This window comes from Dromiciops gliroides, chromosome 6 (genome assembly GCF_019393635.1).
Source record: "Dromiciops gliroides isolate mDroGli1 chromosome 6, mDroGli1.pri, whole genome shotgun sequence".
NCBI lineage: Eukaryota > Metazoa > Chordata > Mammalia > Microbiotheria > Microbiotheriidae > Dromiciops > Dromiciops gliroides.
The window spans coordinates 9,270,447-9,286,359 of NC_057866.1; the positions used below are offsets into that span (position 1 = coordinate 9,270,447).

At 56.4% G+C, this 15,913-nt stretch overlaps 1 protein-coding gene across 1 annotated transcript; it reads right to left on the reverse strand.

Annotated features, from left to right (window-relative positions):
• Positions 1–7,154: 7,154 nt before the first annotated feature.
• On the reverse strand, positions 7,155–15,696 carry OVOL1 (ovo like transcriptional repressor 1). The gene is made up of 4 exons (XM_043971112.1): positions 15,585–15,696; positions 8,875–9,092; positions 7,735–7,924; positions 7,155–7,478 (listed from the first exon to the last, which is right to left on the reverse strand). Exons 1-4 carry the CDS (start codon positions 15,682–15,684, stop codon positions 7,183–7,185), a joined length of 804 nt encoding a protein of 267 aa, XP_043827047.1. The 5' UTR covers positions 15,685–15,696; the 3' UTR covers positions 7,155–7,182.
• Positions 15,697–15,913: the final 217 nt, after the last annotated feature.

The following is a 15,913-nucleotide window of genomic DNA, read 5'->3' on the forward strand; positions in this document are numbered from 1 at the left end:
GTAATGGGGAGCACCGCGAAGCTGGCCTAGGTTTTGCAATCAAAGCTATTCAACAAGCTTGTATGCCTGCCCAAAGCAGGGAAAGACAGGCTCCTGACGATGCAATTGTCCCTTGAAGGAAAGCACCCTGCCACCATCATGAGTGTGCATATGATGAACCCAGATGAGGTCAGAGAAAAAATTGATGAAGACCTTCATGAAGGGGCAGGGCAGGGGCGTCTTCTCATTTGTCCTCCTTCAAGTCCCACTTGATAGTCACAATTTCCTTACATTTACTTCTCATTGTTGTACTTACTGCAGGTATATTTTGGGGTCCTGACTTAACTTTGTATCAGTTTGTGTAGATTTTTCTGTGCTTGTTTGTATCTATGATACATATCCTTTCTTTTTTTAAGAACACATAGTGAGGGGGCAGCTAGGTGGTGCAGTGGATAGAGCACCGGCCCTGGAGTCAGGAGTACCTGAGTTCAAATTTGGCCTCAGACATTTAACACTTACTAGCTATGTGACCCTGGGCAAGTCACTTAACCCCAATTGCCTCACTAAAAAAAAAAAAAAAAAGAACACATAGTGAGTGCTAAGAATGAGATTTTTAAAGTTTTATTCATGTTTTGTTTTTACATTGCAGATATTTCCAGATTATCCTCTCTTATTGTTACTGTTGTTCAGTTGTGTCCAACTCTTTGTGACCCCATATTTGGGATCTTCTTGGCAGAGATCCTGGAACTGAAGCAAACAGGGTGAAGTGACTTGCCCAGGGTCACCCAGATAGGAAGTGTCTGAGGTCAGATTGGAATTCAGCAAGATGTCTTCCTGATTCCCAGTCCAGCACTCTGTTGCCTGTGCCTCCCTTCCCACTCCACACTAGAGAAGGCCACCATGTGACACAGAGATAGATAGATAGATAGATAGATACATGGACAGACGGATGGATGGATGGATGGATGGATGGATGGATGGATGGATGGATGGATGGATGGATGGATGAAGCAATTGATCAATTGATAGATAGATGTTATATCTATATCTACATATATGTAAAACCACACTACACATACTCGTATTGATCAGTTCTTTTTCTGGAAGTGATTGGCATCTTCCATCATGTGTCCTTTGTAGTCGATTTGAGTATAGTACTCAGAATAACACAGTCAGAGTTATTCTTTGAACAATATTGCTGTTACTGTGTACTACATTGTCTTGGTTCTGTTACTTCACGTTGCATTATTTCATGCAAGTCTTTCCCTGGTTTTCTAATCAGCTCATCATTTCTTATAGCACAGTAGTGTTCCATCATAATCATATACCACAACTTGTTTGGCCATTCCCCAATTGATGGGCAGCCCAGAATTTTTGTCTACATTTGCCTAGAAAGTTCTTCCTGGTACCCATTTCCTCCAGGAGTTCCAAGTCCCTCCCCTTCAGGACAAGTAGACTTTTAAAGCACAGATCCCTGGGGCCTTATCCGGTGTATGGTCCCCATCTCCCTTCATTGACCCTTCCTCTTCACTAATAGGGACATTCATCAGTGGAACCCCCTCCCACCTCCACAGTAAGGCCTTCTTCCTTCCCCTTCCCCTTTTTCAATTATTTCCCCATTCTCACCCACTCCCCTTTAGCCTCTTTCTGGGACCACAGAGGTCCCTTTCACCTCATTGCCAGCCCTTGATTTGATCCCATTACCTCTCTCTTTTTTTGCGGGGCAATGGGGGTTAAGTGACTTGCCCAGGGTCACACAGCTAGTAAGTGTTAAGTGTCTGAGGCCAGATTTGAACTCAGGTCCTCCTGAATCCAGGGCCGGTGCTTTATCCACTGCGCCACCTAGCTGCCCCCCCATCACCTCTCTTATCCTCTCTATCCCCCTGTTCCCATCTCCCCTCCAATGCTGTAATGCAGTCCTACACAAGCAGCATTCTCCTGTGGGCAAAGGGTCTCCAGGCTCTGTCACTCCTTCACTGGTAGGTCTATCAGATTTCTGTCCTCACCCCTGTGTCCTGGTGGACCTTGAGGAGAAGTCTCTTCCTGGTCTCCCTGTGGTCACTGTTGCTGTTGCTGGTCTTGCCTGCTGATTTATTCATTTCTCTTGCATTTCTGTTGTTTGGAGAGTTGGAGATATGAATACTCTCTTCATTTCTGGTTTTCTTTCTACCATTGTTTCAAACTTTTATTATTAAATGTCCATCTTTGGTCCCACATGGTTAAGCTCAGATTTGCAGGATAGGTCACCCTGAGCTGCATCCTGAGCTCCTGCTCTTCAGAAAACAATGTTCCATTCCCTCCTCCTTTTCCAGTGAGTGCAGGGGGCAGCTAGGTGGCGCAGAGGATAGAGCACTGGCCCTGGAGTCAGGAGGACCTGAGTTCAAATCCAGCCTCAGACACTTAACACTTACTAGCTGTGTGACCCTAGGCAAGTCACTTAACCCCAATTGCCTTACCAAAAAAAAAAAAAAAAGAAAGAATATCCAGTGAGTGCAGAATAGTCTTGCTTTATTCAAATGTTCTCTCCATTGTATTTGAAGGTCTTCTCCCGATGGCTTGTAGAACTTGTTTTTTAAATTAAAATGTCAAATGTAATCACTATAAGTCTTGGAGTTTGCTGCCTTGTATCTTTTCCTGGAGGTGATCTGTGAAGTCTTTGGAATTTCATTTTCTATGTTCAGAAGTTGTGAATGATTATCTTCTATTATTTCTTTCCTTATGTTGAGGGTTTTGTCTGGTTGTGTTCTTCTGGTAGACCTAGGATCCTTAGGTTGTCTCTGAATCTTTGAATTCATTGTTTGCTTGCAGAATGAGCATTTTTTCTTTTAATGTTCTTAGTTTTTGCTTCTCTTGTTCTTCAGTTCTTCGTGTTTACAACCCCAGTCTGTTGTGCTCTCTTTTGTTTCTTTGATGAGCCTTGCGTTGGAGAATCTGGTTTTTCTATTCTGTCCATTATTTTTGTTGTGCAGGCCATAAATTCTGCTCTCATAATTCTCATTTCTTTTTTAAACCATTCAGGAACAGTGTGTTGTGGTTCCATGTTCTCAACTTCCACAGGGTCCTCTGTCTCATCATATGTTGGATCATTTCCTCCCTTCCTTTCTCTTCCTTTCTCCCTTCCTTCTTCCCTCCTTTCCCTCCCTCCCTCCCTCCCTCCTTCCCCCTTTCCTTCCTTCTCCCTTACTTCCTCCCTCCTTCCCTTCCTTCTATGTCTTTTTCTTGGCACTATTTATTCATAAATGCCTGGATTTGTTTACTATATCTGGAGGCCATGTTTCCTTCTGTTGTTAGTGTTTTTCTTGCTGATTTATCTATGTTCAAAGGCTTTGAGATTTCTTCTTCCTGATATTTTTGGTAATTTCAGTCTCCCCGCCTGGCCCCCCCCCCCCGCCTTTATTTTCTTTATCACTCACTTCATGAAGTCCTCCCCTCTGGTTGTAGTTTCCTTAGTGGCTGGATCTCAAAGCATTTCAGCCTCCTTCCACATGGAGCAATTCACAGTTCACCAACCTAGGTCTCTGGTGCAGCTGACTTTTGGGTGGTCAGAACTGGCCCCAGGCTTGGCAGAGTGCTGCCCAGCACACTCCCCTAACACATGGTGTCCCGTCCCGGTAGCCTGTCGCACCCCCTCTGTTCCTTGGATCTCTATCTTGGCACCACATTCAAAACTTGGCAGCGTTGGTGCTTCTGGATGGAAGCCTCTGGCAGGCTGTGGACAAGCTGCTTGTCAAAGCCCGAACAAAAAAGTTCCCGGCCTGAAGCCCAGGGAGTCTCAGCGGCACTGGGAAGAGAGAGTGGGAAAGAGGCATGAAGTGGTTTTGGATGCCAGCCTCTCCCATGCTCTTGGGTCTGCCAATGTGGCCTCAAGGGCGGCAGTGAGTGGGGTCGGGGCAGTGGGTGCAAGTTCCTGGGTTTGGGTTGGTTTGTCTGTCCAACCTTCCTTTGGATTCTGAGGGTCCTAGATCATGGAGACACTGTCTGAGAGGTCACAGGGATCAGAGGAAATGGCCAGTCTGCCACCTTGCTGTCCTACACTGGATAAGTGTTTACTGACCTATTGAGCCTTGCTGGCTCCTCCCCCCACCCCTCCCCCAGCTCCTTACTCCTACTTGCTAAATTACTTTGCGTTTTTTATATACATGGGATCTCCCCGAGTGGAATGTTGGAGGCAGCCAGGCAGCCGAGAGAGCAGAATTCTTCACTTGGAATCAGGAAGACCTAAATTTGAATCTGACCTTAGACACCAGCTATGTGACTCTGGCTGGGCACGCCACTTAACCTGTTTACCTCAGTTTCCTCTATCTGTAAAATGGGGTAATAATAATCCCTCCCTGCCAGGATTGTTGCAAAGTGTTTTGCAAACTTTAAAGCTTTCTAGAATTGTTAGTTACTCAGTAACCACACACAGGTCATAATGGAAGAAATCGGATTTACACCCAGGTTCTGTGACTGCCCACTGCATCACCCTTTCTGGGCACGTGGCGTCTAGTGTCCCTTTTTGCCTCAATTGCCTTGCCGTGTGGCTGTGTGAGATCTCCTCAATGGCACGCAGGGCTGTGCCCAGAATCCCGTCTCAGTCCTGGTGCTCATCTCACCCAGCATCAGTGATGCCGCCTTGGCCTGGGATATCCCCTTCAGCTTGCTTATCACTGGTGCCGCATGGTGCTTTATAGGTATCTGAGGCAGCTGGGCTGGAGTCAGGAAGACTGTGTGACCTTGGGCTAGTCACATCATCTGGGAGGAGGAGGAGGATGTGGACTTGCACCTTCTGACCAGCCCAGAGAACAGTGCCAACCCCAGGAGCCTTATCAGGCCTCCCTCTCAGTCCATCCTCCCCAACAATGAGCCCTGGCTAAGCCCAGGAGGGTCCTCCCAGCCAAAGAGAGAAGGGGGCTCTTCTGGACCAGGCAGTTTCCAAAGAGCTTTCATTCTCACCCAATCCCCCGCCTTAGCCCCTCAGGCCAGGCACCATCGCTGCCCCGGGCTCCTGAGTAGGTCTTCTCTGCCCTGAGTCCAAGGGCCTCCTCCGTCCTATCAGTTTCAACACCCCCTCCTTTTCTTGTGCATTCTGATTCCATCAGCAGCCACTTAAGATAGAGCCCCTTAGAGAGGGGTTGTCCTGCTGAGGCAGAGGCCGGGCTGGGGAAGGGACGGGGGGCGTGGATGAGAGGGACATGGGGAGCCCAAATAGGGGCTCCAAGTCCAGAGATCCTGTGGGGTATTCCCAGTTTCATCTTTGGCCGTGTGACCCTGGTCACATCTCTTCCTCTCCTGGGGCCTTAATTTTTTCATGTATAAAATGAGGCCCTGGAAGTAGATGAGTTCAAAGGTACCGTCCAAGTCTGCCATTCTGTGGTTCCGTGATGCCAGGCCTGCTAAGCGATACTAGGGGGTTGTCTCCTGGCCTTCATGAGCAATGGGGGAGGGGAGGGCAGAGCAGGAGGGGCCAGGAGGACGCATATGGCACCAGAGAGATCTTAGATTTTAATAACGAACAGAAGAACCAGTTACAAAATCAAACAGACAACACAGAACCTTGGGACTCGGGCAGACAGCGCCGTGTAGGGGCAAAAACATGGAAACAAACCTTAGCCCACAGGTCCCTAGGACAGGGGTCTTTAAACAAGAAATCCTCTGGAGGTAGCCTGCATGCACCAGCAGGGGAGCAATGGGAAAGCCTTGGCCCAGCAGGGTCTGGGGCGCCCCTGCATTTACTGTCACCTCGGGCTACCTCAACCCTAGGGAGACCTTCTGGCTGAGCCACATCGATGACGCGGAGCCAGGTGGCCAGTCTTGGTCAACTCTTTGGGCCTGGCCATCAACCAGCCCTTCAGCAAGGCCGGAATTAGCTGTGGCAGGTCTCTCCGGAGCAGCTCTCCCCTTGATCACAAATGAAGAAAACCCCCAGGAGAATCGACAGGGCCCTCTGGTTGGAAGGCTGCTCTAGAACAAACCTCTCCTGGTAGGACACACCGGTTTGAAATGTGTCAGCTCTCTGCTCACTTTAAACAGCAAAAACACTTGAGAAGCGAGAGTTAGCATTGCCACCTCTGTAAACTGAGAAATGACCGGGAGGGGCCTTCTGGCCTTCCTTTCCCTGACAAGCTTCTAATGGGTTGGTTACTGTCTGGCCCTGGGGCTCTGGGGGGCCCAGCCCACCCCAGCCCCAGCCCCAGCCCCTAGCCTTGCAAAGGGTTAGACTCCCGATTAGATGAACCCACGCCCTCACGCCGCACCCCCACCCGTGCTGTTCCCTTTCAGGGTGCCGAAGGAGATGGTGTGTGACAAAGGCACAATCATTTCTGGGCAGAGCCAGAAGGAATCTGCTGCTGTGGTGAGTGACCCCAGTTGCTATTCGGGCCCAGTTATGAGTGGAGAAGTGGGAGGCAGCCCAAGGAAGCCCTGAGCGGGGCTGCAAGCAGAGGATGGCAGAGGCCAGTCCTGAGAAGGGTGTCCTCTCAGGGCCACAGGCCTTGTGTGGGCAGATTCTGGAGAATGCAAAGAAGGGAGACACTACCCCAGGGAGGGGGCTGGGCACCAGGGGTCACGTGGGGCTCACAATGATGAGCCACAAAGGAGGTAGGGATGGAGAAGGAGTGCCTTCCATCTTTGAAAAAGATCTCCATCAGCACCAAAAAAATATTACTGTCTGTACACTTGTCATATTTCTAAACAAGCCTTGAGGAAAGCACTCAGATGAGGCGAGTGTGTGCACAGGTGTGAGAACACCTGCATCCCGGCACGGGGTGGAGCCAGGCTCCTGCCCAGGGTCTGTTCTTCCAATACCCCTGAATGTAAAGTCTTTGTTCAGTCAGCGCCTGCTCATCCCGCTTCAAGTCCCGCTTTGATAAAACGGAGGGAAAGCTGGGATTGCAGTCTGAAGAGGGGGAAGAGTCCCCACACAAGCAACTGTCTCTGCTCTCTCCCACGAAGTGCCCTGTGCCTGGGCAGCAAGGGGCAGACGCTCTGGCCCCTGGCCACAGTAGGCTTGGTTGTCCTTCCTCCAGGGGGGCAGCGGGCCTAGCCTACCTTGGGAATTAGAGATGGTGGTTGCTTGGCAGAAGGGTGGTGACTGTGTCCTGGTGCTTGCTCCCAGCCTTGGAGGGGCTGGGCCTGCATGGCAAAGCCCCCCCACGGAGTCCCCGTGCCCAGGGGGTCCTTCCTCCAGGGGCAGAGGGCAGAGTGCCTGGGCCTGCATGGCCTTCAGAGATGAGGGCTGGTCTGCAGCAGGCTGGGGACTGTGTTCTGCAGGGCCCCGGCGACCTTCTTGGAGGTCTTTCTCAGCAGTGGGCTGTCAGGGTGATGTTCCTTCAAGTGCAGGACGTGGCCCTCCTGGCTGTCGGAGGTGCAGCCACACTCCTCGCACACGTAGAGCTTGGCCCGCCGCTCTTTATAGGCGTACTTCTGCTGCACCCCATGGATCTTCTTGAGGTGGGACTCGAGGGAACAGCGTTGGGTGAAGGCTTTGTCGCACAAGCTACACTTGTAGGGACGCACACCTGAAGGGAAGAGAGAAGCAGGAGTGATGAGGGGGCCCTTCCCCAGGACCGAGGCCACCGGCCAGAGGTAGGGAGCCAGGCATGGCCCAGTCCTGCCCCCAACCCTCTGCCGCTTTTTCCCATCGGTCTCCTTCAGTTCAGTCTCATGTTCTCTTCCCCAGTGCCAGCTGGGCACCATGCTCTGGGTCCTGCCCCAGCAGGAGGTCCGGGGTGCCCAATGGCTCTGGCGGTCCTGCCTGGGGGCCCAACCACTTACCAGTATGGGTGCGCACGTGTCTTTTGAGGTCAAAGGTGTCATTGAAGCCCTTCCCACAGTAGGTGCAAAGATGCCTCTTGACGTCATTGTGGCATTTCATGTGTCGGTTAAGCATGCGCTGGTAGGTGAAGGCCTTGTGACAGATGTGACAAGCAAAGAGCTCCCCGCTCGGGCTGTCTCCCCCGGTCACCTGCCCAGGGACAGAGACATGAGGGGCCAGCTCTGAGCGCATCTCATCCTCTCCGGACCGCCCTGGGGCGCGGGAGTTTGGGCCTTAGCTTTGCCGACCCCTTTGCCAGCTTCTGATCCACCCTGCCTAGCTTTGGTCATGACACCGGCATGAAGACGGGACCAGGCCAGACTAGGAGGAAGGAGCCTGTACCGTGCTGGTGTCTCCTCCCAGACTAGCGTCTCCCTGCCTTGCTTGACACGGCCACCCCTGGGGCCTCCTCCGGGTATGCTGAGGAAGGACATTTCCTGGGCTCTCCTGCCTGGCACAGGGGGCGATCCTGCTGCCCAGACCAGTCTAGAACTTGCAAAAGCATCGTGGATGAGGTCAGGAAGAGGCCCACGTCTGCCTTCTCCTGGGAAGCAGGGCCAACTCAGCTCAGTGCATCACCCTCTGGCAGAGGGGGCTGGGTCTGAACTGGAAGCCTTGGGCTGGACCTGGAGAAGCCGTGCCCTGAAGAGGAGGTCTCTGCAAGAGGGTCTCCCAGGGCTCCTTCAGGCCTCAGTCCCCTGTTGTGTCCCACGATACTGTGGCGTATTGGGGGACCGGGATGGAAGGAAGCTGCCGCCCCTCCCCCCCATTAGCCTTTCCCAGTCAACTCCTTACCCTAGCGTTCTGGAAGGACATGAGCCTTGTGGCCAGATGCCAGGGCTCATGGGCTCTACCCTTCATAAAGTCTGGGCACCCCGCCAATGCAACAGGGCACCAGCTCCAAAGGCTAGCCTGCTCCCAAATCCAACTGCTGCTGCCCGAGTCTCGTCACCCTTTGGGGCCTGCAGCTCCTGCCCTTGTCCATCTGCCCAATCTTTGCCTTGACTCCCAAGACCAAGGAAGATCCTTAAGTTGGTATCTCCTGGAAGCCAGCCCTGAGTCCGTGCCCTAAGCTGCCTGAAGTGGGCCAGGCCGCTCACCTTCATCTTGGGCCGCAGAAAGCCATGGTCGTGGGCCTGAGGGCCGGCCAGACGGCCCAGGTCTTCTGCTGGCAGCTGTGCCACCACACAGGGCCCAGGGGCTGTGCTATAGCCAGGCTCCCGAAGACTCATGTCCAGGGCCAGCGGGCAGGCAGGAGGCTCGGCCACTGAAGGCTCCAGATCATGGTAGGGCTGTGGTGGGCAGAAGCCAAGGCTGACTGTGGACCAAAGAGGGAGAGCGTTAGGGCTGAGAGTGGCAGATCGCCAGTACTCCAGTCTTCACTTGCCTTGAGCGGGCAGCCTAGAACCCAGTGCCAAGGGGAGCACGGCTCTGCCCCCTCCCATCCAGGCTGCCCCATTAGGATAATTGCAGGTGACGCCAGCCAAGCGAGCATCACAACTCAAGAGACATGCCCGCTGAGTAATCTGTGTCTTAGCGGAACTGGGAGGATTCAACCTTCTCTGCCAATTAGCCACCACGGCAAACAGCCTGTGTGCCCCACCTGGGCTGGCCTCTCTGGATTCCTGGTGTGTGCCCCACCCCCTTCCATAGTGGGCGAAGGCCCTGGCTAACTCTCCGGGGTGGGCAGGAGCTTGCACCAGCACCCCATGGTGTGAGGCCTGGCCACCCCATGCCATCTGGCTTCTCTGCTCCACCTTGGCACTGCTGTCACCCCCCTCCTCCTTGCCTTTGCTGCCTCCTGCAAGGGGTCCCTCTCCCTAAAGCTCCCACCATGTTTCAGCAAGGCCTGCCCACTGCTGCCCAGTCCCTGAATTCCTGTGAGGGGGTGGGTGGCTCTGGCCCAGCCAGGCGGGCAAACAGGCCACAGGGGTGGAGCAGGGAGGAGGCCCCGGGCTGCAGCAGGTGGATTCACTGTAACAGTCTCCTGGGCGGCCTGCCCAGTCCTTACGCAACCTACCCCCGCACCAGGGACCGCTTAGTGTGGCAGAGAGGGCTGGGCCGGGCTCCCCTCAGGCGGCAGAGGTGGCGGCAGCACCGATACCTGGCAGCCCCTTGACGCTGCCACTCCCCTCCCCTCCCCATGGCGGGCAGGTGGGCAGGCCGGCCTCCCTTGGGCCCCTTGAGGATCAGAGGCCAAAGAGTTCCCAAGCCCATTTCCAGGCGGAGCTTCCCACTTTGGGCACAAGGATTGATTTGTTGGTTTTGGGTTTTCAAGAAAGTGCTTGGCTCTGAATGCAGAGCCCTCTGCCAGGGAGATGTGAGGCTGAAAGCCAGACGTGGAGGGGCTGGCCCGGCCCACCCCACCCCACCCCAAGCTGGGTTCTGGGGCCCTCCCCTCCCTTCCCCACCTGCTCAATCTCTCAGGTGCAGGGGGGAGAGGCAGAGCACAGAAGCCATCTCCAGTGTGAGGGAGACTTCATCCCTGCTAGGCCGCACTGAGGCCGGACTGAGGCCAGGCGGCCCTGGGCCTTCAGGAGGCCTGATTCAGCGGCTGCCTCTTTTTGGGCCTAGTCCCTGGGGACTGCGGGCGAAACTCGGGCCTGGAGCAAGCTCCTCTGCTAGTTGGGCCCTGTCTGTGTGCTTTCCCATTCAGAGAAGCCTCTCACTGCGGGGGGCACTTGGGGGCTGGGTCTTCTCTGCCTGGCTTTGTCAGCTTCCTCCCACACAAGTGAGGGGCTGGGGTGAAACCAGCCAGGGCAGCAAAGGCCCCCAGCCAGGGTGGGAACCAGGTTGCTTCACAGGGTCCCCCCAGCCCTGCCAGACCAGTCCTCCATTAGCATGTTGGGTGCTGCCCTTTGGACGGGTGGGGGTGGGTGTCGGTGTGCGGCTCCCAAGTCTGCGTGCGTGTCCCTGGGGTGGCCGCTGGAGCCCCAGGAAGCAAACAGGCCAGGTCGGTTCCCTGCTGGTCGGGCACCCTGGCCCCTAATTGAGTGTTTCCGGTGAGGTGAGGCCCACAGCCATGCGATGTCGCAAGCTCTGGCTGGCTGGTCCCTCTGGCTCCTCCCTCAGGGTCTTAGAACCAACTGCATCTGGCCTGACTTCTCTCCAAACACATCCCTGCCCATCCTAGCGTCCTCTCTGGGGCCTCAGTCTTCCCATCTGTAAAATGAGACCCCCAAGCAGGGCAGATGCTCCAGACTGGACTCCCTGCTTTCTTGAGACACTGACCCAGCTGAGAAAGCTGTGATCTCAAGGGTGACCAAGCCCTAGAACGCCCACCCTTGCCTGGGGGTCACCCAACTGGCTCTGTCCACACAACCCCAACAGGTCAGGGGTTGCAGAGGCTGGGAAGTGGGGTAGCCATCACTGTGTACTCAACAAGCCACAAGCTTGACAAAGGCATGGTCAGGAGAGACAACAGTGGGCCTTGGCCTCTGGGCCCATGGTCATTTTTACCCACACGGCCAATCACTGGGTCCCCAGAGATCATCCTTTCCTCTCGGCCGACCGACTTTCAACAAGTGGGGTAGGCATCATCAGTGTTCCTTGTACTGAGATCCCAGCAAACCAGCCCCTTCGAATCCTCCCCAGCCCCCAGCAGGGTTGGCTGTGCATACAGCTGGTGCTCAATAAATGCCTGTTGAAAACTAAATACGTAAGCCCAGACATGGGTTTGGCCTTGGCAGGTGATAGGTAGAGAGGCCTCCCTGCACATTCCAGTCTCCTTCTCCCACCCCACACGGGGTCTGCTTCTTGGGTGAGCAGTCTCCTCTTAGCACACCCAAGTTCCTCTATTTACCCTGCCTGGCATCTGCCCCAGGACACCCAAGAAACAAACAAAGCTGACGCCTGGATTATTCAGGCTGCCAGGCTCTGATGCACCCAGATCTTAGTCACCAGGATGGGCTGGACAAGAACTGAAAAGAGGGGCCCTGCCTACCTGTCCTCCGGCACGCTCCCTCACCCTCCTCTGCCCTTGATGAACCTGGAGGACTCTAGGGCCAACCGCCCCCTGACAAACCCCAGGCCTTAAAGTCAGCAGGCTCTGACCTGTACCGACCCTCCCAGCCTCTATTTGCTCTTCTGTGAAATGGGCACACAGGGGCCTGGTGAGGACGGCAGGAAACCAAGACAGAGCAGCGGGACATACTAGGAGGCCCTTCATCTGTGACCTGGCTGGGCTCCTTTCGCCAGGCCTCGGTTTCCTTAAGTGTAAAAGGAGGGATCAGCTCAGGCCATCCTTGAGGTCTTGCTCTGGGTTCCATTCTGCAGAGGCCACAGGGAGGGGACCAGCTACCCTGGGCACTGCTCCATCTCTTTCCCTTGGAGAAGCTGATCTTAGCCCAGATCTGATACTGACCTAACAGAGGAAAAGGATCTAGGCCTTGGCAGGAAGGAGGCCCAGTGACAAGGCCACCTGGGCTCCTGGGCTGCGGCCTCCAGCAGAACCTGGCCTACCTCCTCTTTTCAGTCACTGTCCATCCCCCAGCAGCACAGCAGATTCCTGGGTTCTGCCCTGGGCTCAGGGAGTAAGTTCAGGCCTTGCCTGTGACCCCAGGGCTCTAGGGGCTACCCCAGGGCTGAGTCCCTTTGGCTCCCCCACCCACACAGTGTTTTCCTCCAAGGATGGGATGCCTGGAAGGTTTCCAACATTCCCCAGCTCGACCCCCACCCCCATTCTTTCCTACTGAGAGCCGGGTCACTGCTCAGCATGGTCCCAACGTGCTCTGAGCCAGCCCAGTGGGCTGGGAAAGACGTGCCCAGAAAGCTGCTGGGGTCACGGCTGGCTTAAGATGGGAAGAGAGCAGCAGGCTCTGCTGGAGAGGCACCAGAGTGTGAAGCTTGGGGTCCTAGAGACTAGCCAGGGTTGCTTCCCTTCCCCCAGGCTGAGGAAGAAGGGAGGGAAAGAGGGAGGGAAGGGAGGGAGGGAAGGAAGGAAGGGAGGGAGGGAGAGAGGGAGGGAAGGAAGGAAGGAAGGAAGGAAGGAAGGAAGGAAGGAAGGAAGGAAGGAAGGAAGGAAGGAAGGAAGGAAGGAAGGAAGGAAGGGAGGAAGGGAGGGAGGGAGGGAGGGAGGGAGGGAGGGAGGGAAGGAAGGAAGGAAGGAAGGAGGGAAGGGAGGGAAGGAAGGAAAGAAGGGAGGAAGGGAGGGAGGGAGGGAAGGAAGGAAGAAAGGGAGGGAGGGAAGGAAGGAAGGAAGGAAGGAAGGAAGGAAGGAAGGAAGGAAGGGAAGGAAGGAAGGAAGGGAGGGAAGGAAGGAAAGAAGGGAGGGAGGGAGGAAGGAAGGGAGGGAAGAGAGGGAGGGAGGGAGGGAAGGAAGGAAGGAAGGGAGGGAGGGAGGGAAGGAAGGGAGGGAGGGAGGGAGGGGGGGAAGGAAGGAAGAAAGGGAGGGAAGGAAGGAAGGAAGGAAGGAAGGAAGGAAGGAAGGAAGGGAGGGAGGGAGGGAGGGAGGAAGGGAGGGAGGGAGGGAGGAAGGAAGGGAGGGAAGGAAGAGAGGAAGGAAGGGAGGGAGGGAGGGAGGGAAGGAAGAGAGGGAGGGAGGGAGGGAAGGAAGGAAGAAAGGGAAGGAAGGAAGGAAGGAAGGAAGGAAGGAAGGAAGGAAGGAAGGAAGGAAGGAAGGAAGGAAGGAAGGAAGGAAGGAAGGAAGGAAGGAAGGAGGGAAGGGAAGGGAGGGAAGGAAGGAAAGAAGGGAGGAAGGGAGGGAGGGAGGGAGGGAGGGAAGGAAAGAAGGAAAGAAGGGAGGGAGGGAGAGAGGGAGAGAGGGAGGGAAGGAAGGAAGGAAGGAGGGAGGGAAGGAAGGAAGGAAGGGAGGGAGGAAGGAAGGAAGGAAAGAAGGGAGGAAGGGAGGGAGGACAGACATATTAAGCTACATGCCTCCTCTGGGCCCAGCCCTGGGCTAAGAAGCCCTTTACAATTAGCTCATTTGATCCTCACAACTCTGAGAAGTCGGTGCTATTACTGTTGTTAAGTCTGACTCTCTGTGACCCCACTGGGTTTTTGTTTTTTTTTTTCACAGAGATGCTGGAGGGGTTGGCCATTTCCTTCTCCAGCTCATTTTACAGATGAGGAAACTGAGGCAAACAGGGGGAAGGGGCTTGCCCAGGGTCACCCAGCTAGGAGGTGTCTGAGGCCGGATGTCATCTCAGTCAGAGGACTCCTCCTTAGGGGGCGCTACAATGGGCCGAGGGCTTTGTGTGGGAAGGCCAGGTAAAAGGACTCCAGAGCTCTAATCACTGTTATTCACTTCAACAGGTCTGCCCCCTGAGCAGAGCCACGGCCAGGGAGAAGGCAGCCCAAGCTTGACAGTTACACCGCTCAGGCCAGAGTCCTCTCTCCGTCAGCCACAGGGCCCCAGAAGTCACCCTGAGGAAGCCAGCCTGCTCCCCCATCAGGCCTGGGGCTCTCCCCACTGCTTCCTGGCCAGCTTGGGGCAGATTCCCAGCCGGAGGCCCCAGAGCCGCCAAGGTCTCGGGAGGAGTTTCTTTGCGCCTTGCTGGAGTCAGCACATGACCTGGTAGTGACTGGGGCCACAGGATCCAAGCAGAAATAACAGTCCGCTGAGCTAGGGATCGGGCCCAGCTCGGCTCACCTTTAGCATAGTCCAAGGCAGGTTTATCAGATCCCAGGCAGCAGCTGAGCAGGAAGTCAAAGCTAAGAACTTTGCAGCTGCCCTCCTGAAGCCTGGCAAGAGAGGAGGCCAGCCCCTCCTGGGGTCTGAAGGGGCTCCCACAATTCACATGACAGAGAGGAAAGGAGCCAGCCTGGCTGTGCCCCCCCAGGCCAAAGCTGTGCCTCCCTGCACCCTTCCCTCGGCAGCCCTGAGGGGCTGCAAAGGCCTTCCCGAAGGCTCTGGGGGCCCAAAGCCTTCCCGGCCCATTTCACCTTTGCAGGGCCCAGGGGCGGACGCCGGCAATCTCGGGCAGGCCAAGGGTCACAGTCAGCAGCCAGTTAATGACAACCTCCACCCTTTGACAAGGGGAGCCGTTCCTTGTTTGTTGGGAGGAGGTGGGGAGGCCGTCTTGCCCAACTACCCCCCCAAACAAACAGCCAGCCAACTTGGAATGCCTGGGATGGCCCCGAGGAATAGGACCCGGCGCCCCCCCCCCCCAGGGCTTTCCTGGAGGAGGACCAGGCAGCAGGAATGTGACAGGAGAGCAAACAAACAGGCCACTCAGGGTGCGAGGATGCCGCGTGGGTTACTCACTGGGGAGGAGGTGATGCCACTCGGGACCGCTTCCAAAAATAAACACTCGCTCCCCCCAGTCCCACTTGCCGTCTATTTCCCGGGGCTGTGGCTCGCCTCTCGCTTACCGGGAGCCGGGGCGGGCGGGGGGCAGGCGGGGGCTTTCTCCCACATGGGGGTGCAAAGGGATGCCAAGGCAGGCACTGGGGATCCAAGGCCCACCAGGCCGAGAGGGCCGGGTGCCTAGCGGAGGAGAGTCCGCACGCCTCCCGGCCCCCGCCCGCGACCCTCCCGGCCCAGCCTCGCCGAAGGCCATTTCGAAGTGGGCGGGGCAGGACCCGGGAAGGCCCGATCCCGCGCCCCTAAGCCCTCGGGACGCTGGTCCTCGGGCCCGGCTCCGGGCGCCCCCTCCCCAACCCCCGCTGGAGGCCAGCGAAGGGCCTCTCACCTCCCACCCCTTGGTGGGAAAGGGGCCCCCTCTCTTCCCGCCCGGGACATGGGGGTCGCGCGGCTTAACACGAAATAGCACCCGAGCGGAGGGGCGGCCCCGCCTCGGGCCATCTCCCGGGCGGTCTGGTCTCGGCCGGCGGCGCTGGGGGTCCCCCGACGGGGCGGGCCGGCACTCACCCGGCACGTAGATCTCGCCTCGCTCCTCATCCGGGAGCTCGCTCCAGTTGCGCTTGCCCGTGGAGATGCACGGCTTCTTCACGAGGAAAGCCCGCGGCATGGTCGCTGTCGTCCGGGGCCGCGCCGGCGCCCGACAGGAAGGGGCTCCCGGGGCGGGCGGGCGCCGAGGCTGGCCGGGAGGAATGCGCCGAGCGGCCGCGGCAGCCCGATGCCGCGCCTATGCCCGCGCCGTGCCGCGCCGGGCTCGCCGGGAGGGTCAAGGACAGGGGAGCGTTGTCGGCTGCTGAGCGGCTCCTCGAGCTCTGGCCGAGCCGGCGACGGGGCCCGGG

Excerpts from the sequence above, each read along its gene's own strand:
- OVOL1 (XM_043971112.1), bottom strand. The coding sequence starts at position 15,684 with ATGCCGCGGGCTTTCCTCGTGAAGAAGCCGTGCATCTCCACGGGCAAG. Across the intron at positions 9,093-15,584 it reads AGGCGAGATCTACGTGCCGG|TCAGCCTTGGCTTCTGCCCA; the intron begins GTGAGTGCCGGC and ends TTTGGTCCACAG. Across the intron at positions 7,479-7,734 it reads ACACGTGCGCACCCATACTG|GTGTGCGTCCCTACAAGTGT; the intron begins GTAAGTGGTTGG and ends TCTTCCCTTCAG.